The sequence below is a fragment of the Solanum lycopersicum genome, chromosome 4 (assembly GCF_036512215.1).
Source record: "Solanum lycopersicum chromosome 4, SLM_r2.1".
In the NCBI taxonomy this organism is placed as follows: Eukaryota; Viridiplantae; Streptophyta; class Magnoliopsida; order Solanales; family Solanaceae; genus Solanum; species Solanum lycopersicum.
Window position 1 is genome coordinate 46,326,766 of NC_090803.1, and position 27,306 is coordinate 46,354,071.

Consider the following 27,306-nt stretch of genomic DNA (forward strand, 5'->3'; position numbering starts at 1 on the left):
TTGTTAAAACTATTGAAGAGTACGAATTGATTTCTGATCAACAGGTAAATAAAGATAAAAGTTTTTTCATGGTTACTGCCAAGACTAATCAGGCTATTATTAACTCCATTAAGATTGAAACTGGCTTTGGTATACAAAACAGCCCCATTACTTATCTTGGTTGTCCTTTATATGTTGGGGGTCAAAGGATTATTTACTTTTCTGGGATTGTGGAGAAGATTATCAGGAAGATTTCTGGGTGGCATGCTAAAATCTTAAACTTTGGAGGCAAAATTACTTTAGTGAAACATGTATTACAATCTATTCCAATACATTTGTTAGCTGCTGTATCTCCTCCTAAAACTACCCTCAAATATATCAAAAATGTTATTGCTGATTTCTTTTGGGGTATGGATAAAGATGGTAAGAAATATCATTGGGCATCTTGGGAAACTTTAGCCTATCCTACTAGTGAAGGTGGTATTGGTGTTAGAAATCTTGAAGATATATGTATAGCATTTCAATATAAGCAGTGGTGGGAATTTAGGACTAAAATTTCTTTGTGGAGCAAATTTCTTAAAGCTAAATACTGTAAAAGAGCTAACCCTATAGCCAAGAAATATGATACTGGTAATTCATTGGTATGGAGATACTTCACTAGAAACAGACAAGCTGTGGAGGCTTACATTAAATGGAATATTCACTCAGGTTCTTCCAGTTTCTGGTGGGATAATTGGTTAGGAAATGAGGCTCTAGCCAATCAGGTTATTAATATATCAAGTCTCAATAACATTCATGTTTCTGATTTCCTAACTAATGGTATATGGAATGAAAGATATGTTAGACAACATGTTCCTCCAACTATGGTACCTGAAATTATGCAAACTAAATTCAAGTATAACACTAACATAGAGGATACTGCTATTTGGACACCTGAAGAGAATGGTAAATTTACTATTGCTTCAGCCTGGGAGGTTATTAGAAAGAAAAAGTCTAAAGATATCATTAATAATAGTGTGTGGCATAAACATATTCCTTTCAAGATAGCCTTCTTTATTTGGAGAGCTTTGAGAGGCAAGCTTCCAACATATGACTATTTATAGAAATTTGGAAGTAATGCTATTGATTGCTATTGCTGTTATAGGAAAGGCATTGATGATATCAATCATATTGTAATCACTGGCAATTTCGCTAATCACATATGGAAATATTATGCACCTACCTTTGGCATAACACAAATCAATATTGATTTGAGAAGTTTGCTGCTACAATGGACAAATCTGTCTTCTTCTAATCAGGTACATAAATTACTCATTTCTATTTTACCTAACTTTATTTGTTGGCATTTGTGGAAGAACAGGTGTGCTGTGAAATATGGAAACAAGATATCAAGCATCCAAAGAGTTCAATATGGAATTTTCAAAGATGTCATGCAAACCATTAAGATAGTATTTCCAAATATACCATGGCAACATAGCTGGTACAGGCTGATCAACTTAGTTGAACAATGCCAACAACAGTTAAAGGTAATCATGGTTAGCTGGAAGAAACCACAATTTGGTATTTACAAACTTAATACAGATGGGAGTGCACTTCCTGAATCTGGAAAGATTGGAGGAGGAGGCATACTAAGAGACTACACAGGTAAATTACATTATGCATTTTCAATACCATTTGGTTTTGGCACTAATAATATTGCAGAGATGGAGGCTACTAGATATGGATTGGATTGGTGTGAGCAACATGGTTATAAAAGTATTCTATTGGAAGTAGATTCTGAAATTCTGCAAAAATGGATAAGCAACACAATTGCAATCCCTTGGAGATATCAACAAACAATAGAACACATACAAGATATTGGCAGAAAAATGGATCACTTTGAATGTCAACATGTCTATAGAGAAGTCAATGGTACTGCAGATTTATTGTCAAAATGGAGCCACAAGTTGGACATTTTACAACATTTCTATACACCTCAACAACTTATTGGTTCAATTCGAGGAAGCTATATATTAGACAAATTGGGAACACAAAATTTCAGAAGAAGAAAGACAAGAAGAATTAAGCATCCACCTTAGTCTCTCAAAGACTTATACATTATGATATTAACAATTAGCAATTAGCTTAAATCTTTGATGTAAGTTCAAATTTATAGACTCTTCTTTTATTCATGTAAAGGGAGTGTCTCCCTACTTTATGCATTCTAGAATTAGTTTCATTATAGTGTGCATATTTTTGTATAAAGGTTGGGTTGACTAATCTTAGTAGATAGGTCAACCCTACACCTTACATATCATAGAAGGTAAGGTTTATGTCCCCCTTCTTGTAAAATTTTGTTGTTAAATGGTAAGGCCTGGGGGTGTTGCTAAGCCCCTGACCCACCTCAAGGGTCGTTTAATAAAAAAAAAGTGTTTTGAAACGAGACCCTGCGACGGTCCGTCGTGCCCATGACAGTCCGTCGTGGGGTCCGTCGTTTCAGCCTATTTTTCCAGAAATAAAATCTGCTGTTCAAAACAACTAAACAGGTCGTTACATAGATGAGGCTTCTCGTAAAGTTCAATGACATACTTGAGTCTTTTCCCTTTTATAAACTTGACTTTTGCTCACATTTTTGCTCTCCAACTTTGGGTGCGCATAAATAGACATTTAAACTTATATGATACAAATAGAGACACACATCCTATGTGACATCCTACATGTCAATTTGCGTCCTTTGTGGTGTCTTACATGTATTATATCATGTAGGGTTCATGTGTCTAGTCACTTGATCAACTTTATACAAGCTTAAGTGTTTACTTGTACATACTCACAGTTGGAGGACATATACGAAAATTGAGGCCAAGTTAAATAATATATTTATGTATCATGCCAAAAAAGAACGATGGTTGTGAATTTTTATACACCCTTTTAAGCTGATGTGACACCTTCAACGACCTAAGTTGGTTGTGTTTGTATACACTAGCCTGCCATGTGTGTAAATAATTTTTTTTAATTAAATTATTTTTTAATTAAAAAATAAAAAATATTTCTTAATTTTTTAAAAATAATATTGTAATATTTTTAAAATAATATTTTGTAATTTTTTTTTCAAAAAATAAATTTTAATTTTTTTAATGAAAAATATTCTTATTTTTTTAATCTTGTATTTAAATGAAGTTAACATTTTTTAACTTGTATGGAAACTATTCTTTTTACTTGCATTAATTTTTCTCTTTTATTTTTCTATTGAGTTTATTTTGTTTGACTTTCGTTTTGATTTGATTTCAAATGTCTTATATTTAAAATAAGTTAATTTTGAATGTATATCAAAATAAGTGAAGAAAATCAAATAAATGTAAAATAATGAAACATTAAAATTAAAGGACACTTTTAAATTATTTTTATTTAAAATTTATACAATTTATTAAAAATAATTAAAAGTGAAAGATAATAAATTATCTAAAAAATTAAAGTGAAAAGAAATTAAAATAAATATTTTACACAGAAAGAAACAAAAATAATTAAATCTATATAAGTTTTATTATCAATAAATATGTGTACTAACTAATTACAAAGTGACCAATTAAAAAATGACATGTGTCCAATTTGTGCACTCAACACTTGCCTTCAAGAGAATGTGCACACTCTCTATGACATGTCAGCGTTGTGGTGTATTTATTCATTTTAAATAAGCTTAGGGGTCTAATAGGACTCTAGTTAAGTTTAGATCTGTCTCTAGAATTTCAGTCATAGTATAGAGGATATTTATGCATTGTATCTTCTTTTTGGCCAAAGTCATCTGTGTCCCCTTAAAGTTGTCCTCATTATTCATTTAGACACCTCAACCAGACTTAATACCTATTAGACACTTTAATATTAACAAATGTGTGTCTATTGAACACAAAATGATAATCAACATAAAAGACATTATGCGTGTAACTCACACGCTGTACTTTGATAAAGTTACCAATAAAATTGTGACGTGATCAATAACTCAATTTAACCTTTAGAAATGAATTTTTAATTTTGAAAGATAAAAATAATTTCCAGCCCTAATTAATCTAATCCCACCTACTGAAACCCTTGTCGTTCTTCTTCTCGCCACTCATCGCTCTCGATTCTTCCCGCGGACCATCTTTTTTTTCTTTTTATTACTGCTACAATTTGTGTGCATAGCAAAGTAATTTTTGAAATGCTTGTGAAAAATAAATCGACATGAATCTTTTTGAAATTATCAGCGAAGAGAAATCTAAAATATTCAAATTAATTCTATGGAATTTATGATATCATTTTTTCACAATAAACTTATTAGTTTACATTTTAATTTGACTGATAATGTCTGTTTAGAGTTCCAAAAATAGAGATGGACGGAGGCCAACAAACTTTTTTATCAATAAGTATATATATATATATATATATATATATATATATATATATATATATATATGAAAAGAAATGAAATAACAAAGAAAAAGAAATGCAGAAAGTTTGGGCGAAGAAGATTATGGCTGGAAGTGGAGTCAATTTCTTTAATGAAATGCAGAAAGTTTAGGGAAGAAGAGTATGGCTGGAAGTGGAATCAATTTCTTTTCTTTGTAAAAAAAATAATTTTAAACAATTTTTTTTTAGTAATTTTAATGTCAAGTGTTTGATAAAACAAAAGAAGTACAATTTTTTAAAAATAAATAAAACTAAAATGTTATTTGAATCTATTCATGCGCCTAATAATAAGTGAGGTACACTTATTTTGCCAAATCAGCGTTTTGTGTTTAATAGGCACATGTCTTGAACAATTTAGGTGTTTAATAGGTATAAGTCCTAGTTCAGGTGTCTAAGTGAATTATGTGGACAACTTTAAAGGGCCGCAGATGACTTAAGCCCTTCTTTTTTAAATGGAGGAAGTATTTATTAAGTAGTTGATTAGTAGGGTGTATAAGAATAATTTAAAATAAAATTTAGTACTAATGTTTTTATTAATGTTTGTATAAGTCATACTTGCGATAATTATGTAAAGATGTTTTCTAATGTATTCTTTAGTATGGTGTACTAAAAATAGAATGTGCGTTGCATAATTTATTTATAATAGTACCCTCCACAAATATGGTAGGAAAGATGTAAAAAATATTTTTAAGGCCAATTGTATCTTAAACCATACTAATACATGAGTTAATTCTCTTGGGCTGAACCCATTGGAGCCCCCTAAAGTTGGCATCAATTTTTACTTAGACACATTTACTAGACTTTGTTAATTTTAGACACCTCATGTTGAGTCCCATAGTGTCATTTTGACACTTTTTGCAGACTTGACATATAGTGTGTGGTGCAACCATTTTGAGCGCGTAAGTTTTTTTTTTTGGGATTTTTTTAAAAAAAATTCCTTCTTCTTCTTCACCTTTTAGCCGTATCACTTCTTCCACTTTCCCCCATGAAAAATCATGATAAAAATCTTACAAAATATGAAAAAAAACTATCACACTAATTTTAAAAACGTTTATAAGAACAAAATTTTTAAAAATCCTCACACTAATTTAACAAAGATTTTTGAGAACAAGACACACCTTTAAAAAAAATAAATTAAAATAATGTCATATATTATTTTCAAAATCAATTCACAAAAAAATAAAACTAAAAAACACTAAAATCTAATAATTTTTTTTACAAAAAAATATTTGAAAGAAGAGCCAAGTGGTTATAGAGTTGGGGAGGCAAAAACGACGTAAGACAGATGGGGTAGCGGTGAGGTGATATAATGTGGGGAGGGATGGTAGAAAATAAGTAATTTTATTTAATTATATTTTCTAAAAAATTAGTTAATTTTTAATAATTTATTTTAAAATTAGTATTTTTACATTCAAATGTCACATGTTAGCTTTTAATTAGTCATCATTTCATATCATCCGCAAGTGTGTTACACACTTTGTAATTTTAGTTGATTGTCAAAAAGGTGTAAAAATGACATAGCGAACCCCTACTTGAGGTGTCTAACTGAAAATTGATGTCAATTTTAAGGAGCTGCCAATGAGTTCAGTCAATTCTCTTGCATTACTAATACCATGAATATACATATGTTAGTAATACACTCTTCTACTTACCAAAAATTAGACGTTATAAAATTGTCTCATCATCTCAATTCCTCTTCGATATCTGTATGACTTTAACGAAAATATTCTAGACATAAAAATATATTTAAAAGAGAGAGAGAAATATTTATCCCATTATTTTATAATAGTATAAAATAATATTAAGCAAATAGACCCAAAAAAAAAGGAAATTGATTTAGAAGGAAAAAATCAATTGAAATGAAACTCAAGAATTGAGTATGAATGTCTATTAAATTAAGTATCCAACAAGAGAAATTTAATTTATAAGAGAAGAAAAACATCTATTAACTTATAGCGTATTATTGAAAACATTGAAATATCTTGTAAAATACTAGTTATTACTCAAGAATGGAGATGCTAGAATTCTTTATCAAAGTTATCACTTTTCTAATATCTTACTTAATATTCTATAAATTTTACATCGGATCAAACTCTTTTAGAAAGAAAGAAAAATATAGTAAGTTATGTGAGAAGACATCAAGAATGTTTGAAGACTGTCATTTGGACTTATTGTCAAGCAATAGAGAAGAAATGAAAACTTCAGTATATACATGGTGCCCACTCTGTGAAGCAAACAAACAGCTAGTGGTACTCTTCCACTACTACTTGAGTTTGACATCAAATTTTGAGAGTTGTGACCACCCACTAATTGTAGGCAAAAGGGCCCCACTCTCTTTCTAAATTAGTTATTTCAACTCCTTATTCTATTTGTCCAATGTTTTTGCTTAGGTGTGAGTAGTTTATATGGGTATCATTTATTCATTTTAAATAGAATGAATATTCAATTCATTATAATTGGATAAAAAAGAATAATACTTATATTAATCATTTATAAGAGAATAGTTAAATAGATAAAATGGATAAAGAATGTTCATTCATTAAAAAAAATGTGGTAGAGAGTTGAGTGGTAAAAGAACTTTAAAAAATATATTGATTTTTTATTAAAAAATTTATGTTTTTTTTTTTGGAAGAGGGAGTGGGGTTGGTAGGGATGGGGTGATTAGAAAAACTTGAATAAGATTTTATTTTTAAAGCTTTTAATAAGTTCTCTACTATAATATTTATATTATCTATTGGATAATTTATTTTTACTCATTTAAAATATAAGTCGAGTCGAATAATTTATTTATTTTTTTCGTCTTATTTTTTTTTATCTATTCACATAGACTTGATCCACTCATTTGTAATTATATAGAAAAAAAATTCTCAACGCATTTTAAAATATATATTTTTTTAAAAAAATATCAATCGATTCATGTCAAAATACCTTTGGGGGCCGACACTTGGAATGTATGTATTTTCCACGTGTTTATTCGTGGAAGTTTTTAAAGTGTTAAGTATTTATTGAGGAAAATAGTAACATTTGAATGATATTTATATCCTAAATGAAACAAAAGTGATATTTGAAATTGCCATTTCAAAATTTAAGTTACCATATAGGGAATTAACCCTCGAAAAATGTTTGGCAAACAAATATCAATACTCTCTCTATTCGTATTTATGTTGATCTTGGACGATTATTATATACCTTTGAGAGAGACATTTAATAACCTCAATCATAAAGTACTTGATCAAATTATCCACTGCGATCCCTCTACACTTACACTCCACCAAATGTAGTATCTAGTAAGCACAATTTTGAAAAGACCAAAATAATTTTATTTTGAATATTTCTTCAAAGTGACACTTTACATAGGTTTAATATGTGATATATGACTTATGGAGCCATCATCAACATGTTTTGGAGCAAAGAAAAATCAAAATTTAAAACTTGAAAGCTTTAGAGTTGACCAAAGTCAACATTCGAGAGGTTTAAAAGTTTTCATAGGTTTGAATGTTGATTAGGATTTCGTTAGATAATTTGGACGAGCCACAAAAGGCTTGGGAGTTATTCAGACCCTTAGATTAAAAATTAGTGAATTCAAAAATTAAGAGTTGATCACGATTAAATATATGCCTAGGTGATCCTGAATTGACGATTTGAGTATTCCATTAGGTTCTTAGGGCATTTTGGAGTGATTTACTCTCCTGATGAACTTGGCTGACTTACAAAGATTAAACCACAAAGTAGGTTGTTATGGAATTGGGTCGCATTTGTAAACTAGGTGTTTGCTAGAGCCGTCAAAATGGGCTTGACCCTTGAGGCCGGCCCAACCCAACCCAACTCAACCCTTGAATTATGTGGATTGGGTCTAATATATATATTGTTTCATTTGTAAATGTTTTTATTAATAAATATGTTAAAAGCATAAAAATCAAGTCTTTTAAACTAGCTTGTTTTTTGTGGGAGGAATGGTTGAATGATCAACATTTTTCGCTAAATCTTACGTTGAAAAATTAGATATATTGGTAAGCATTCACCGAAGTGTGAGATTCATAAATCTATTTTTGTAATTATTCGCTGAAGTGTGTGATTCATAAATGAAAATTTGTATGTATTAATGTCCTGTTCATAGACGCCAACATTCAATTCTCTTAGATACTCCTTCTAAGAGATTAATATTGTTCATTTTTTGGTTGAAGGACTAACCCGTCTCAACCCGTGGCCTGCTTAGGCCTGGATTGTGGCGCTATTTTATTGGACCTTTAACTAAAAGGGTCAGTCCGCCTCTACCCATTTAACTCTCTAGACCGTTAGGGTTGGATTGGGTTGGGCTAACTCATTTTGATAACTCTAGTGCTTGCATTATCTGCGACCCACTAGACACATATTCCAAGAAGGTTAGGGTTGTTAAATTCCGCATTTTCCATCGTACCCTCCAAAGGGAAGAAATTAATTAATTAAGCGTATGCCTAACAATTCTCATACTATCTTACTTCGCACTAAAGGACTCCTAATAAGGTTATTAAAGACTCATATTCAATAAATTTCATGTTTTATTATTCTACTAATTGACGTACTTAATTTTTAGGCAAAAAGGTTTGAAAAATACTTTATTTTTGGCCAAAATTATTGTTACGATATCAAACTTTATAGATGACCTTTTACCTTTGAACTATTTAATAGTGTATGTGTCTCGTGGTAGCCTGCTCCAGTCCCCTTACGAAACTTTCGTTATTGGGTTAGCCATACACTTCACATGTTTCTAGCGATTCACATGGCATCATCAAATGATACAAGTCTTGGATAAGAACTTTTCCACTATCACCCCCCAAAAAAACGAAACACTGCATTATGTAAAGTTGCCAAAGTACGATTAACCTCTAAATAAATAAAATGGAGTTAAATGCGTTCGTAGAGGACTCTTTACATCGAAACTTCAGAAAGAAAAAGAATGAAGTGAAGAGTTAAGCAAACTTTACAACGTTTGTAAATGTATATATGTGGTCACATGGACACGTTACTATTTATAATGATGCAATATTTATGATATCCACATGGACACACATATACCTTTAAAATATATTATTAAATAGTACAAAGGTAAAAAGTCTTTTTCATATTTCGTTATTGTTACGACAATTTCGATTAAAATTGAGATATATTTTAAATCTTTTTCCCAATTTGATATGATTAGTAAATGAAGTCCATTTGTTAACTATATCTGCTAAGTAGTCTCCTTACTTAGCTCTAACAATTGTCAAACATTCTTAAAAATGAGTCTGAGTTGAAACGAGTCCAGATCTAGGATCCAACTTTTGACTCTAGCTGTTGCCTATAATCTGAGATTTGATTTTGACCTTGGGACCTTGATTAATTAAGGTTCACTCATTTTTCAAAATAATATTTTATTTTACATAAACAGAAAAAAAAGTTATTCATACCAAACACACCCTTCAAAAGAGCAAAAAGAAGAAGAAAAAAAATCTAGATATAGAAGTACATGTTTCTCTACATAAGAAGCAAGGGATGACATAGGTAATATGAAAAGAAACTTAGAAAATATATTGTAATAAAAAAATATTTATAATTTATAACAATAACATTTTCTTTTCACTTGACCACTTTTAATTCATTTATAATACAAGTACAATACATATTAAAAATTATTATTCTAATACAATACAAATTCTAATGATGGATAATACACTTATTACACATTTTAATACACTTATAATACAATGTGACAATTTTTTAACAAACAAACATTATATATTTCAAAATCAATTATAATTCAAATATATTGCATACATAATTCACTTTTAATACACATTACAGATTTATCACAATATTGCTATAAATGATAATAAGCAAAAACTATCACTAAAATCAGTAATTATTTTTAAAAATGTATTAATTCATGTAATTTTTCCTAATATGAATACTCATATTATTCATGGAGTTTGCCCATATTTATCCATATTATATATTGATCGAATAGAATATTTTATTCATTTTCATCTGACTCAATTTCGATCGACTCATATTAATTCAATTCATTAGTTTGCCACCCTTATAAGTGAAAACTAAATCCATCGATCAAGTGACAGTTATTGTACTTGCAATCACGAAAACTATCAATTAACTTAATATATATAATTCTACCATCGTGAAGGGGATATATATCACGTTTCTCCACCAAGAGTACATCATACAAAATTGCAATACTCAGAGTTTTTTATGTGATCATTCAATTGGAGTTCTGTCAAAACATATCATTATTTATTTGTTTTTGAAGAAGTAAACGTGATTACATCACTTGTAAAATTAAATTCCAAGCATGAAAACCCAAAAAGTCTTGCCAAATAATGTTGATTGAAATATGTCCTTTGTTAAATTTTTAATGTTATGAGTAGTCTACATAGAAGCCATGTTTGGTGAGTAGAATATGTATATATGGCCAATCATTTTATATTCTAAACAAAATTGACTAAAAGAATTATGGACTAGACTTTTTGTATTAGATATATATATTTTTTCTAATTTCTTACACCGGCTTGGAATAATATACTCAGATTTGACACATTAAATACTTCATTATTTTTGGAGGATTTTTCTTCTTAAGAATTGAACTCAAAGCTACTATGATTAAGGAATTTGGTATAACTTCTTTTTCTTTTTTCAGGATCAGTAGCTAACTAGTTAATTTTAGGGGTGAGCACTATATGGATGATCAATCTATGATATAGTATTGATAATTTTTCTATTAATTGTTAAATTGATTAGGGTTAAACTGTTTCTTCATGTTTTTATGCATAATCGTCAGAGATTGCAAACTCTAGTTCATCTTAGATCTCTTGTAAAAGAATGTAAGAGTGAGAAAAAATAGGTGATGATAAGTCAAATTTATTCGTTTAAAAGCTGAATCTAAAATTAGTTGGGCTGAATCAAAGTTATAGATTGTATTATTGTGATAACACATCAGGGTTTGAGAAAATTTTTGAGCGAAAGTGAAAACAAGTGACCTATTATGGGTCAGTATGAATATTTATATTTAACTCATTTTGACCATCTTTGTAGACTCTTAAAATAGTTTGAAACTCATATTTAACCAATTAAAATAGGGAAAATTGTATATAATAGCAAACTATTAATTCAAATTAAATGCTATAAATATACTTTGACTTAATTGTATCCTATAGCAAATTATAGCTATTTTCGTCATTCTCCTTGGTGGAATCTCGCTCGCTACTTTCGTTTGGTGGCAGTCTCGCTCGCCTCTCTCGCTTTTTATACAAACACAAATGTATAAAATGCGTTTGTGTTTGTATAAAGCGAGAGGAAATTGTGTAAATACATATATTTTCGTTTTCCTCTCTCCCCTCTCCCAGATATCACTCACTGCTCTCTCTAATTTCGCCCGTCACCCTCGCCTCTCTTGCTTATACAAATAGAAACGAAATGTATAAATTGCGTTTATGTTTGTATAAAGCAAGAGAAAATTGTATATACATATGCAAATATATATATTTTCGTTCTATACACTTATAATTATACAATAAAAACACTCCCCTACCCAGGTTCTTCCCCCTTTCTCTCTTTCTTGTTTTATTACAAATTCAAATTGTATATAATTTCTCGCTTTCTCGTTTTATACAATTCGATTCAATTTTATATTCCCTGCCCAAGTCTCTTTTGTCTTTCTTTCTTTCTCATTTATAAAAATTCAAATTGTATATAATCGTCCAATACACTTATAATTATACAATACAAATATTTTCCTGCCAAATTTCTTTTGCGTTTCTCTCTTTCTTGTTTTATAAAAATTCAAATTGTATATAATTTCTCTCTGTTTCATTTTATACAATTCGTTTCAATTGTATATGTATAACGAATTATACATATATATGTTTGCCATGGAGCACAATTATGCAAACTTTGCTATAGTATATAAATGTGAATTTTGTGTTTGCTATGTGAAAGTTGCCCTAAATATGAGCTATCCAAACCATTAAATATAATCAAAATGGACTCATTTTATCAATATGGCTAAAATTTTAGTTTGAGGGGTGTCGTTCAGAGTAGTTGATAGTTGATTCATAGCTATACATAATCTATTCTATCTTCCTTTATTTTTGACTTTATACTTTTCGTACCATTCAATTGTACTTGATATTGGTAATGATTTGTACTCGTGACGTCTTGATTTTGGGTAGTTATATTATTGTTTTCTTTATCATCTTCAGCATTTTGATATGAGACATGATATTGAGCCTTGACGGTAATACTTTTTCCACATATTTACCTTATTTTATAGTATGTTTTATTGGATTGGCTTACCTATTACAAAGGTGCAATATGTGTCATTACTTCTCCAAATATTTGTTCATGACACTCTAAAGTTTGATTCACTTAAATATTTTTCAAATAAATCTACTTTTCTCCAATTTAAGAAAAATGATTTCCAACATAAAATAACCAATTAATTTTTCAAAACTTCTTTTCAACCTCACCACTAGACCTCAATCAGGAAAACCATGTAAACTCTAATCCAAGACCCAACTCATAACCCCAACCTAGACAAAACTCTCGAGACCCAACCCCAACTAGAGACCACTCTGAACCCTAACCCGACTCCTAATACCAACCTCAATGAGCATCACACCCCGACTCCAAAACACAAACTAGGAACTGAGACATAACTTTTAACAAGGATCCAACCTTGACCACAACCCTAGTCAGGATCCAATCTCGATCCCAACCCCAACTTGGGGTCAAGGTAGAGTCTTTACTTGGGGTTGAGTCATCTTCAATCGCAGTTCAAGGTCAAAATTAGGTCCTAAATCAATGTCAAGACCCGACCCTAACTTGGGACCTAAATCTTAACCCTAGGCTAAGACCCAACTCTCGACCCTGGTCTTGACCAAAGACCTAACTCCCAAAACCAACCCTAACTTGTGAACAAAATCCAAATCCCAACCCCAACTTAAGGTCAAAGTTGGGAATTGGATTGGGGTCAAATCTCCGATTTCAATTCGAGATAAGGATCGAGTTTAGGTCCTTAATCAACAATGGATCCAAATTGTGGTAGGTTTTCAACTGTCAGGTGAAGGTCAAGGTGGGAGGTCAGGTCCCTAGTCGAGGTCAGGATTGGGACGGAGGTCTATGATTGTGTTAAAACGTGGGGATCCGGGTTTGGTGTCAGAGTATTTGCCTCATATACCTAAATGCTCTTCGGACAATATTTTCTTCTTACTAACCAAACACAAATAAGAAGATATGTTTCATGAAACATATTTTTTCCGTCATGCAAACCACACCCTAAACCCAAAATCTTATTTTACAAGTCGGTCAATAGCATAGGCACCACAATTCATATTGCAACTATTCCTTCTACGAAGTTACAAAAAGTGTGTCAAGGTCATAAAGGTGATGTTTCCTCCGATTTTGCACGTTTGGCTGGAGGGACACTTAAGTCTCTACCATTTGAGTCATGATTCTCACATGATTTTCGTTCTTTATTCTCAGTGAGATCATCTGCAGGGCTTGAAGCAACATTCGAACTAAGTTCAGTGCTGACATGATCCTGCTTTGGTGCATCTGATTTGTCATCAGGAGGGGCAAGCTTTATTTCAGTGGATGGTGAAGAAGGTTCATCTGATTTTGATGATGATACATTTAGTTCTTTTCCCATGTTTTTCGTTTTCTCAAACATCATTTGAAGGTATTTCCCTTGTTCTTCGATCCGCAACTATAACATTCTTTGGATATGAGAAAAGAGGTATTTTATTAGAATGATGCATTGTGCCACCAAATGTAAAATGTATATATCTTAGTACAACCATGAATAGTAAATATACACCAGTAATAGAGTTTCTGAGTAATCCTCAAGAAAAAACAAAGGGAGAATGTATAATATTTAAACATTAAAAACTAAACAAGAATAATATTATATAACATATTAACAGAAGTATCAAACACCATTTAATGGTATTTTTTCCTCAGGGAGATTTACCATATAACTTTTACTATCCAGCATACAAATATCACCTAACATTTCTAAAGCAGGATATTAGCTAAGGAGGATTCAGTCTAGTCTAACATAAAAACTCAAATGTCTAATTTACCAAAATGTGGCCAAAATACTGAGAAAACTAGGATAATTCAGCATGGTTATTGAAAAAGTTTATTCAAGGCAATAATAGTTGTAGGGATCCAAAATTTTGGAAGAGGTGAGACCTGAAGGTTGTTCAGTATCCAGATAAGACACCATACTAGAGCTTTTAATCAATACTCCAATGTTCAGTACATAAATACATTATTCACAATATATTATACCTTTCTTATTCAATATTGGGGAGAAAGTGGTAATGTCAATACAACCATTTATCCAATATGTAGGGAAATCAAATGGAAAGATATTCCTTTGAGGGTGAGGGATTTAATTCTACGACAATGTTCCATAAGAAAAAGACAATCTAACCCCTAAGCCAAACGGAGCAACAAAAATATATTGTAATCCCACAAATTGAGTTTGGAGAAGGTGTTGTGTACGCAACCTTACCCCTACTTTTGTGAAGGTAGAGAAGTTATTTCCGATGACCCTCAGCTTATGTAAGAATATAAGAAAAATTATATAAAGCAAATACAGTAGTGGAGGAGTCATGGCAAAACAATGAAGAAGAGAATAGTAGTAGCACCAGGTTATACAAAAATCGAAGCAAAGAAACAAGTAATACTAAAACTATGAATAGGATAGTAAAATGATAAATAAGATATTAGGAGAGTAATAACAACAAACTCTTATAAGTAAACTAGACAAAGCTCAACTACCTACTAACCTACTACCCTAATCGTCCACCTACATATCTTCCTATCAATGGTGTTGTCCTTAGTTAATTACAGGTGTGTCATGTCCTATCTAATCACCTCTCCTCAATACTGAATCAACCTATACCTCTCCTCATATCTACTATAGTTAACCTCTCAGGCCTCCTCACTGGAGCAACTATTCATCTCCTCTTCACGTGCTAAACCATCTCTATCTTGCCTCCCTCATCTTGTCCACCGTTGAGGCCAACCTTGTTCCAAATATCTATTTTCCTAAATCTCTCTCATAGTATGTCCACACATACATCTCAATGTCCTCATTTCATCTACTTTCATTTTCTAGACATGTGAGTTCTTGACAGGACAACACTCTGCCCATACAATATATCTGGTCTAGCAACCACTTTATCAAACACTTGATTTTCAATTGAAAAGAAAATCAGGTACAAGAAAAACAAGAATAGGTGCACGAATACTTATTCTGTCTTAAATCAATCACATACCTCAAGTTGTTCATGAAGCTGTTCTGCACTTCCATCTGCATTTTCAGTGCTTCTGTTATCCCTGTAGTCCTGTTATCAGATTCCAAAGTAATATTTGATAATTAGGTACAATTTTAACTGGAAAAAGGAAGTACTCTCTCCAAGGAAGTGAAATTATCAAGCTGAATAAAATTTGAAATCAACTACTCTCACAAAGTCCCCCTAAGTAACACAAATTAGTTCTTATATTTGTTTCCGATGACAGGGGCATGCACAAAATTTCCATATAAACTGCCGAAGTTGTAAAAATTAACCATCATCTGTATTAAATTTGAACTATTTTCTTCTTACAATTTGTAAACATTATAATTTACTCTCCTAAGCATCCTGACTAGTCAATAGTCATATTCAAACAACAAAAAATGGAAAGAAGTATGAATGTGTGTGCAGCTAAAATGATATCTTTTAACAAAGATATTCAGTTAGTAATTAAGAATGACAGAAGAATTCTTTTGCGTAAACATTATTATTCTTACAACAAAATAAGCAGTTATTTAAGATCATTGATGTATTAGTAACATGTTTCAACAGTGACTGAGTAATGACTTACGTTCTTAAGTCCAGAGATGGCATCTCTGTGATGATAGTTGGCTTCTTTTCTGAAATTCCTGTAATAAGCAGAGGAAAGTCCATTCATCAATTCCAATTTTTGATGTCTTAGAAACTATGAAAAAGATCTACTCAGCACCAGCAAATTAAACATAGTCAGTTGTCTCGTGAATAAAGAAAGGTAGGCAGGAAATACTAGCACAATAGATGTAGTTACTATGAAATATCGTTTAGAATGACGTGAGACGATAATGTTGGGTTTTGAGCTCTTTATTTCCTTCCTGTGTGGATAAAAGAAGTACCCTGTATAACCCTACTTATGGCAAAGGGCCTATAAGTATTTTCTGCTGCTATTTTAGTCGTGTATTGTTTAATGCTTGTTTTTCGCCAACAGATAGCTGAAGCATGATAGTTCATTCTCAATGCGCAATGAAAGATGTTTTTGTGGCATTTGAGATAATCAGTAAAGTATGGTGCAATGATGCCTGATTTATGGAAAATCTTATCACGTAATCAACGAGGCAACTTCTACCTTCAGAGGGTTCTGGTTTGTATCTAGCAGTCCTATATTTCTGAAATTGAAACAAATGGATAAAGTGAGGAAACTATCACCAGATTCTGCAGCAGGAAAATAAGAGGTTTAATCATACCTGCAAATGGCTTTTAACATGATAGATAGTTAAGCTATCCACATTCATGAGCTTTAAGACACCCTTTGGAGTAGCTTCTGTAAAGTAAAATTGTGTCTAAGATATAGTTATGTCATTCAAATTCCTTAAGTCCTCCTAACCGTTGAAAAAGATAATTCAAAATGAAGAGGCTACACACTTTCGTTTCCACCAAGCTTATTTACAGCTTCTACGAAGACTTTATGAAGCTCTGGTGTCCACCGCATACGAGGCTTAGATGTGGCAGATGATGGGCTACCAATGGGGCAGCTTTTCTAAGATGAAGTAGGAGGAGGAGGAGGAGGAGGAGGAGGTTGCAGCTGGTTAGAAGGGATCTCAGAAACTCCCAGTTGCTGAAATAAACATTAGAAACTTATGTAAACTAAGAACATGAAGAAACAGTAAATTAATATCATAAAATCAGAAATGATTACTAAAAGAACACATTTTTCTGCTCAGATATGAGGTTATGTGGATAATGCCCTTGCAAAGAACACACTAGATGAGTTCAAAGAATGTGAAACACACGTTTTTTTGCTCAAGTCTAAAGCATATTCTGTGTAACAATACCACATAATTCGAATATACAAATAAGTTTAAATTCAACAGCAAAATGATGTTGGGTGGTATCATCCATGAATAAAATTTCACGTAAGTGCCTTGTTTAAAGTGGTGTAAAAAACAGCTTGTACATAATTCAACATAATAAAGAAAACAAGGAAATCAAATGGAGCAAGTGCACATACAACAGGATTATGAACATACGAAACAAAATATGCTAAGATGGAATCCTCACTTAGAACTAAATATAAATGTATTCTACATTTTTAATAAGCAAATATGGATGTATTCTACTTCTTGAAGCTTGGTGTAAGCTGGATGACAATTTGGAGCTAAATAAGCTGTTAGGTTTGTAAAACGTCCGTATTCAATTTGCTTTACGGTAAATAATGCAACTACAACACTATCTGAATGCAATTTTAACTTAGCAAACACTCATTTACTTGACCAAAAATATGTTTTGATGTGCATTAAAATCTTTAACATACAACCATTTAGAGATGCAATCAAGCATAATGAAAGATATAATATCATTTGTGCCTTGGAATAGTACTTTCTTCTTCCAGCTTCAAGTCAGCTTACTCTCCCATTAGTTTCCTTTCCTTTCTCTTTTTTTCCTAGCTTCATAAAATAGAGCAAAACATATAAGGAACAAACCTTAGGTTCTGGATCAGGAAAATTGACATCTATTACGATATAACTCCAGCTTGAACCAAGACCAAGAATGTCATCATCGTTAATTAGCTGATCAGCCCATTCCTGCCAATCAGATCTCTTAGCATGGTCATCAGATGCCATAACGCCGACGAGGCTTTCCACTTGGCCATTTTGAACAGGAACATTTGTAGGAAAAGCAAGAAACTCATGAGATGAATCTTTACCCCAGGAATTCTGTTTGTTCCCCGATGGATAATCATCCAATGATATAGAATCTACATTTGAGTGTGAAGCTTGGCTGGCTGACATAGAAGCCCCACTTGATATAAATGGAAAATAAAGTGTCCAGGTTTCTTGAGAAGAGGTAGGTGAAAAGTGAAAATCTTTGTGGAGTCCAAAAGTAGATGACAGTAGATGCCCTACTGTTCCGCTCTTAGACATCGATGAAATTGCCCGTGGAGAATTGAGGTTTGTAGTAAGCTCCTTCTCCGAGATAACATGAAGAGCATCTAGCAATTTGGGAAATTTCTCCTCTAACTTAGGCAAACTTGGTAAAGACATAGGCATAGCTCCAGAGACACCCATGCTACTATGTTGTGCTTCACTAGATCTTGGTATATATAATGCAGGCTGCATGTTCATTTTTTCCCATAAATTGAACAACCAAAACCAACTTTATATTAATACCACAGTTCCAAAAATTCCTTTCTGCTGCCCAATCATAAATTATTATTTTCTTGAAAATGATGGTCTCAACCTTCTAAATTCTGTGCATCTGTGGTATGAAATAACAAAGCACACATAAAAAAATGGAGCGGGCTGCATATGTGTTAGAATAAAAATGAGAACCAACAACTTTAAATTTTACTCTGCCATCCATATACATTTGATACAGTTAGAATAATAATGATTTGTCCAATAAATCTATCAAAACAATCAACTGTGATGTATCTGATATTTTAAATAAATGTCTATAAGCAGTAGGTTGAGCAGCATAATTCATGTAGTTTCTAATCTTTCATGCAGCCGTTTACTTTAAGAATTCAGTCAAATTGACTACAGAAAGAAAATAATGTCAATAAGTTTAGATGAATAATAAAATTTAGCATTCAGAGAAGCTAAATGCTCATCATCAATGAAAGACACAAGTAAAAAGCATTCAGTTGTTTTAAACAAAACTAAGCATTTGACTTCCACTAACATACAAAATTTGGCATTAAGGAATTTGTCCAAGAAAACAAGAATTCTTATGGTGTCATGGAAAGCATAAGGATTTTAGATAATTTACATTAGAAAAGATGTCTTAGTAATGGTATTATAACAACAAGAATTCTTGATGACAAATACTCATAAAGCATCATGAAGATACACATCAAATCAAGATATAAGAGGCAAAGTCCCCAAAGGCATCACATTGATGTGGAATATAAATAGGCTTGACGCACTCTAGGGAAAAAAGTCAATCATCTTTTTATAGAGGAATTTGAGGAAGACGAGGGGTTGCTCATATGGTAGCCACCCTCCACCTCCAACCCTGAGATTGTGGGTTCAAGTCACTAAGGGAGCAATAAAAGGGTGGGATCTCCTAGGGAGAGGTAAAAAAATTTGAGCGTTTTCACAGAGAAATAAGCATGTAATTAAAAGAAAGTAAATTTCTCACAGATAATGATAGATTTGCACACAATCCTCAAGCTCTCATCAAATGCATCCAACAAAATCAAATTTATAGAGACTACTAAAATGCAAGATATACCAGAACATGGTTACTGCCTAATTCTATTGTTCTGGATTACGGTTCACATCGGGCCATTTGTAACTAAATTTTAGTCCCTTTGACGCTGATGGTTTCTTCATTGATTCACTTACTGAAATATAATTTGAAAAACTTCCCATAGGATCTAAATTTTAGTCCCTCTGATGTTCATGCTTTCTCCATTTTCATGCACTGAATATAATTTAAAGAACCTCCCACATTACTTACTAATTCAGCACCGTATAATCTTTAAAATCAGCAACAACACATTCTTCTGATACCAGTTCTAAGATACAGAAATGCAAACTTGTCTGACATAAATCTAACCACTGAGCAGTAGTTTTAAGCACAAAATGAGATGATACTGTCACATCTGGCGTTCAACCTACCGTGCTTATGTAGGTAAGTATAACATATGAAGGTTCAAAGGCCTCTCATCTTCAAAACACTCAAAGGTTAATCCAAAAATTTTATCTAAGAATACCTTTTTGATATATTAATAGTATTTATAAATGTTTCACCAAGTTGACATTGTCATTTACAAATATGCTTTAAGCCTCCCAAAATCTAGCTAATCATTATTGCAAGTTGGTGATTCATGTATAGGTCATAAATGCAAGATTTACAAATGAGAATACTTAGTTTGCCAATGACTCTCAACCCCCTGAAATGATCTTCTAGACCCAGAGACTGCAATTTTCCATATACACTTCCTCCTACCTTCCTGCCATTGTTTCTGCAAACTATTCATCATCTTTCCGCTGTTCAGGGATCGAAACCGAGCATACGAAAGCACAAAGCTCCAAAGTGAAGCTACAATGTAGCAAAAAGTGGCCAGCATCCATAACATATTGCTTATGGAAGCAACATCTGAAGGTTATATATCTTCTTCTGCATATGTTGTCTGCTGTCTAAGTAGATAGCACTCCACGTAAAATAAGCCACCTTCCTTGGTGCTCTAAATTCACCTTCAATGAACAAAGGAAAAAGGTCCAAATTACCCCTAAGGTTTGTGATTTGTCTTACATTTTCCCCATGTTTACCTTTCAGTCTATGAAAGCTCCCACTGATATCTTTCATCTCGAATGTATCTCATCCACCAATAGTTTTCAACCATGGAAAAATTGACCTAATTTGATTTATATAATGGAAGACACATAAGGGTAATGTTTGGACCTTTTTAATTGTGCAAGGGTATGTTTCAAATTATCACAGAGGATATTTCTAAACCAGTTTAGTAGTTAAGGAGTAAATTTGGATCTTTTGTTGGTCTACGTGGCTCCACTGTGACAAATATTAGAGCCGAGCTGAACAACTGTTAGGGGAAAGGGAAAATATTAAGACAAATTGAATACTTTTTGGATAAATTCGAACCTTCTCCCATGAACAAATGACTGTAAAATGACCTACCATCAAGCATTTAGTTGATGAACCACATCAACTTACCATCCTCCCCTAATGGTGGGTGACTACTTGACCTCAAAAAGAATGATTTAACATGTTCCGATTCTTATCCTGCAAAGTTCTCATGAAAATACATCCCAAGACACATGCCATATCATCCTGATTAAGGACCTAATTATGTAATAGTATCTTTGTTGCAGCAAAGATTATAGAGACTATTTCTGTATTTACTTAGAATATTGCCATGCTCAAGAAGATTATTTGATGCTATGTAACCTAATCTGCTACCTTCAAATTCTTGAAAAAAGATAAAAGTTACATAATTCCATCTTTACATCTAAGCAGTTGCTATTGAGATTTTTGATCAAACACAGAAACGTAACATCTTATCAAGAGGTGCTCTTGAGTTCTAAGACAATCTAGGTAGCTAAAGTTAAGAAATTTCAATGGGACAAGATTCATCAGACTTTTTGCAATTTCACCGCAAACTACCAATTCACTCAGAACTCAAGATATATGTTCAACAATAACCAGCACCTCATAGAATTAGAGCTTCATCATAGGTGAAACCCCTTAAAGAATGCTTCAAAGCTCCATTCTGGAGTTCATAGTTTTCCCGTGAATATTTAACACTATGGAGAATCTAATGTAGCCAACACTTGTCATGATATATAATTTGCATAGATCTGGAAAATTTAGGCTCAGTGTGTTTCCCATATGTGAACATTCTCTGCCTTTCTATATGGTAGTCCTCATAAGCTAAGTTGCTCGGACTCTCCAAAAATGTTGCCACGCCGTGTCAGATCTTTCAGAAATACACTATTTTTGGAGGATCCGACACGCACCCATCGACATTTTTGAAGAGTCTAAGCAACATAGCTCATAAGTGACTCTCCAAAGAGTAATACAGATTTGTACCTAAAACAAAAACATCTAGATTAATTCAAAACTTCGCTAGATTCCACTATTTGCCATCCATCTAGAAACACACTGGAATGAAATACTGCCAATAGTTTCTTCATGATTTTTCCATCAATCATTAGCACCCAAAAGTATTAGGATTATTTTCATTTTTCTAATAAATAACTTTCACATGATTAGGAATCAGAATGATTAAAAAGAAATAAATATCATATAATGGACAAGTTTTTCTAATGAATCCATTATCTTGAAGAATAACTCAACAAATCAGGTCTTTTTCAGGAACAACCTCATCCCCTTTTTCTTTTTGTTTGACAAGTACATATAATCTCTCCTATTTTGGAAGGTTAATCTTCCCACAGTGAAGATCAAACTTTACTTCCAACAGTAGTACTTCCCGTAGTGAACAAACAAACTATTGATCCAACTTATATCCAGCAGCTCCTCATACATAGTCAGCCAAGTCATAGCAATGACAACAACTCTACCTTCAAATTTGATTTCACTACACCATCAGCACCACAAAAATAAGAAGAGAAAGAAAAGACCACTTTCTCTTCTAACAATAATAATGCAGTAGGCCCCAGTCACCAATTAGAACTCCAACCACATACTTTCCTAGAGTTGCCAAGAATGAAAAGAGCAATAAAACCAAATCTTCACAAATGAAAACAAAAAAAGAGCAACAATTCCAAGAATTAGAAAATAACCCAGAGTTCAAATAAGTCAAACAAGCACAAGTTCAAGTAAAAAGAAAGACTCGGCCAAGAAAAAGACCACTTTCTCTTTTAACAATAATGCAGTAGGTACCTGTCACCAATTATATCTTCAGGTAAGAAACCACATACTTCAAATTATTGTCCTAGAGTTAGTTGCCAAGAATGAAGATAGCAATTAAACCAAATCTTGACAAAATAGAAAAACAAAAAGGAGCAACCTTTCCAAATAACCAAGTTCAAAAAACTCAAACAAGAACAAGTTCAAGTAAAAAATAAAGACTTTGCCAAGAAAAAGAGATAAGCCAAATAGAATAAAAATGGGATTTTTATGAAAGAAAAGAAAATGGACCTTAAGAATCTGAGTAATAAACTCCGTCAGCTAACGAATCCCAAGCTGGCAGATGAAAAGAGAGAGAGAGAGAGAGAGAGAGCTTTAAAGAAAGAAAGGATCTCTAATATGGGTGTCTATTAGAGATACTCCAATTTGGTTTATTTTTTTCGACTCTTTATCCCAAAAGAAGTATATTTGAGTGAGTGATTTGGACAATCGTTATTGGGCAAAATTGCTGCTGCTTTTTGGTCTTAGTGCCTCTTTACTCCAATGTTGGGGCGTCAAATTAATTGTGTGTGGCAAGTTGATGTATGTTTGATTGTTCCACTTGGATGGATGAACGACTTAAAACTCACCTTCTTGTTTGGGCATTTGTTTTTTTTTCGATGTGTCTCTTATGGGACCCCAAATTAAAGAAGTAAATTACATCCATTACTATTTTTTTCTGATTATAATAATCTCTTAAAGTTTCTACCTTTTCAATGCATAAGTCACCATCCGAATATATCAATTTTGACACAAGAAATATCAATTTATTGTGCTAAAATAGGGAATACAATATGTAAATCAAATTAAATCTCATAAACTATGCTTATGTTTCTTCTTACTTTGAATCATATAAAGACAAATCCTAACAAAAAGAAGAATATCCTCTCACTAAAGAAACCTATCAGATTTGGTTAAAAAACTTTTGTCAAAATTTTAGGTAAGCGAGGTGAGTTATGAATGATATAAAAGTGATGAAATTGTTATTGGACAAAAGATTTCTTTTGTGAATCTTCAAGTTCATCGAAGACCCTTTCAATTTTGATTGAAGATTGTCAAAAAAATTTGAGAATCAAAATTATTCTCCCAATTCATGAAGATTCTTTCAATTTTGATTCAAATTTTTAAAAAATTTTGAGGTTGAAAATTTTGAGATTCAAATTTCTTCTCCTAATCTATTGAAGATCCTTTCAATTTTGATTCATAATTAATAAAAAAAAATTACAAGATACATCACGAATATCTTCGCTACTCTTGTTATTATCATTTCAGTGGTTTGAAGAAGTTCTTGAGCATCTCTAAGGGCTCTCAGCCTCTCCCTTCGTGTTGATGTCACCGCCGCCTCTATGACATTTTCTCCTCTATCGACATTGACTATATACTTGTATACTAAATGTCAAATTCGAACTCTCACAGTTTCTGAAGAGTAAAAGAAACGGAAAAAGTAGAAGACCACAACATTGATAGAGCAACTAGATAGATTTACATGTATCATGTCCATAAAATCTTTTTATTTATCATGTACATAAACTTACCCATGATACATTATTATTTAGTACTGTAATCCTACCTGATGCATTAAAATAGTAAGGGTTACTCATAAGGTGTTTGGTTTTAGATCGATACATTACCATGTGATAGTTATTACGTATCAGATATATGTAGTGTTAGTTTGTATAAATGTATCACGATCAGAGTTTTTGATTTATTTTTTTGAGATGGATATATTACTCATGATACATTATTATTCCAAAAATTTTGGAATATTGCTAAGTACTGCAATCCTATAGATACAATAGAGAAGTAAATATTGCTTGTAAAGTGTTTGGCTTTATATTGAAGCATTATTGTCTGATAGATATTAACTATCACATACATGTAGTGTTAGTTTGTATAAAAATATCATTGCCCAAGAACGAGTATTTACTAGTAATTTGTATAAATGTATCAAGACTGTTAATGTGTATTAGATATGTGTGATACACATTAATCATTACTATGTATCAGTTATAGTACATTATGATTTATGTACCAAGATCATTTTTGGGTAATCTTGATACACAACAAAAAATTGATTTATTTCTATCTATATCCTTTTAAAATGAAAAAATATTGCATATATACTACAAAACTTGATATATTGTAAATGATGCATTAGACATTACTTATGTATCAAGTACATAAGTATTGAACATGAAACCTATTAGTCAAATATTTAACAATATTAGGATTATGTATCAATGTAATGAATATGTACATGATACATAGCATAAAACATAACATTGATGTATCAAAAATTTCATACCATTAACAAAGGCTAATTTAAAATTAAAATAAACAAGATACATTGAGAATTTGTAACTTTTAAACAAGATACATTGAGAATTTTTAACTTTGGAAAAGATAAGCGTGAAATGCATCCTTATTAAATTTTGTATTCTCCAACTCAAAATTCTTAATGAATAATGAATCATTTCTTTCTTTAGATTTATTCTCAACAAAATCTTCATTTTTATAATCAAAGACACAACATACAATATCTTGAGTAGTTCAAACAAATCGGGTAATCCTAATACTAAAAGAAGAATCATCATCCATAAGTATTAGTAAATTGATAAAGAAAAACAAAAAAAAACAAGGATGAATTGATTGAAACAAGGAAGACGAAAATTACCTATTCAAGAAGTTGAAATTGAATTGTAAGAAAAGAATTAACTAATAAGATTGTGGGAGTGAAAATAGGGAGGAAAAAATGGAGAACATTAAGGAAGAGAAACTATTTTGGTAGTGTAAGATTATGTATCTGAAATTTAGTTTTGGGAATAAAATAAGGAATTTTGGAATGATTTCAAAATGGTAGAGAATAATGAAAACTATGAAAAATAAAGATAGGTATATAAGTAATTTTTCCTTTATTTTACTTGTCATGCATTGATTAAAAGGATAATTTTACTAAATTATTTAAATTTGTGATTTGCTCAATTAATATTATAGATAATAAAATCTCGTTGAGAAAGTAATAATCAAGACTGAAAAATATTGCAACAAATGTAGTATTTTATAAATTCTCCGATTCTTTTTTCGAATATAAATTCAAGGATCTTTTGTCTTGTTCTTGAATTTAATGGACTTGTGTTTGGTTTGTATTTGAATTCGCAGGTCTTTGCATAGTCTTGATCCTCACTTTTCTTTGAATTCAAAGGTCTTTGAACTTGATTTTGAATGTTGATAAACTGGATATTGACTAATGTTTGAAGCTTGAACTTGTAGCTCGTAGCTTGTTGTGAAATATGTATAGTTGATCCACAAACTATCTCTGGCTTCTTGTTAGAATTCTAGTGTATTTTCTCAATTATGAGGACACTTATTGAAAGTTGTAGAATAGAAGAGTTGTGAGGAAACATGTTTTTTCCGCAAATCAGATTTAAGTGAGATAACGACATTTGATTGGTCGAAATCTGTCACTTGTATACATTTGACACATTTTTATTGACATATGATTTGACTAACCATGTCATGTCATTTTGACATGTGATAGATTGTACCGACTTTTTCATTGACTTGTCATGCCATATCATTTGACATGTGACACCGAATTGAGCCCTAGAGTAAGATGACATTTTGGGTTTGACAAAGTGGTTCATAATTTGTAATCCAATTTGATGGATTAGCTCAATGAAATTTGACTTTGATTAAATTTGTACTTATTAGACTTAAGAAATTGATCCAAAAACAATAGCTAATATTATTTATTTGGACTAACATATCTTAAATTTAATATAATCTGAATTTGATATAAATTTAACAAAATAGTTGTCCAAATATATATATTTTTTGCATTAATCTATCTTCATATTTATTAAAGCAGGGATAAAAGTGAAAAGAAAATGTTGTTATATCTCAATTTTCTAAAATAATAAATATTTTGAAATATTTTTTTAGTTTCCATAATTACTAAAATGGACCAAGAGAGGGTACTATTTTATCTATATTATATGACACTATTATTATTACTCTCTCTGTTTTAATTTGTTTGTCAAATTTTAACATGACATGGAACTCAAGAAAACGAAAAAAACTTTTGAATCTTATAGTCCTAAATTTAAACCATATATAATGTACCAATGTGTGCTTTAATTATTTGATCTTAAACATTGATAATTGGACAATCTACCTACTTATATGGCTCATAAGATGTTATTATTGCACATTCTCAACTGAAATT

At 31.6% G+C, this 27,306-nt stretch overlaps 1 protein-coding gene across 4 annotated transcripts; it reads right to left on the reverse strand.

Annotated features, from left to right (window-relative positions):
- Positions 1-12,890: 12,890 nt before the first annotated feature.
- LOC104646992 (protein PHOSPHATE STARVATION RESPONSE 1-like) lies at positions 12,891-23,560 on the reverse strand. 4 transcript variants are annotated; one of them, XM_026030709.2, is made up of 8 exons: positions 23,334-23,559; positions 18,188-18,962; positions 17,130-17,322; positions 16,952-17,028; positions 16,834-16,873; positions 16,303-16,360; positions 15,714-15,782; positions 12,891-14,141 (listed from the first exon to the last, which is right to left on the reverse strand). In XM_026030709.2, exons 3-8 carry the CDS (start codon positions 17,194-17,196, stop codon positions 14,132-14,134), a joined length of 321 nt encoding a protein of 106 aa, XP_025886494.1. In that variant the 5' UTR covers positions 17,197-17,322; positions 18,188-18,962; positions 23,334-23,559; the 3' UTR covers positions 12,891-14,131. The 4 variants fall into 4 exon arrangements, with proteins under 4 accessions (XP_025886494.1, XP_025886493.1, XP_025886492.1 ...); XM_026030708.2 differs by lacking the exon at positions 12,891-14,141 and having other exon boundaries at positions 14,524-15,782; positions 23,334-23,560; XM_026030707.2 differs by lacking the exons at positions 12,891-14,141; positions 15,714-15,782; positions 16,303-16,360; positions 16,834-16,873; positions 16,952-17,028 and having other exon boundaries at positions 17,191-17,322; positions 23,334-23,556.
- Between the last annotated feature and the right edge of the window lie 3,746 nt (positions 23,561-27,306).

Excerpts from the sequence above, each read along its gene's own strand:
- LOC104646992 (XM_019213493.3), bottom strand. The coding sequence starts at position 18,829 with ATGAACATGCAGCCTGCATTATATATACCAAGATCTAGTGAAGCACAA.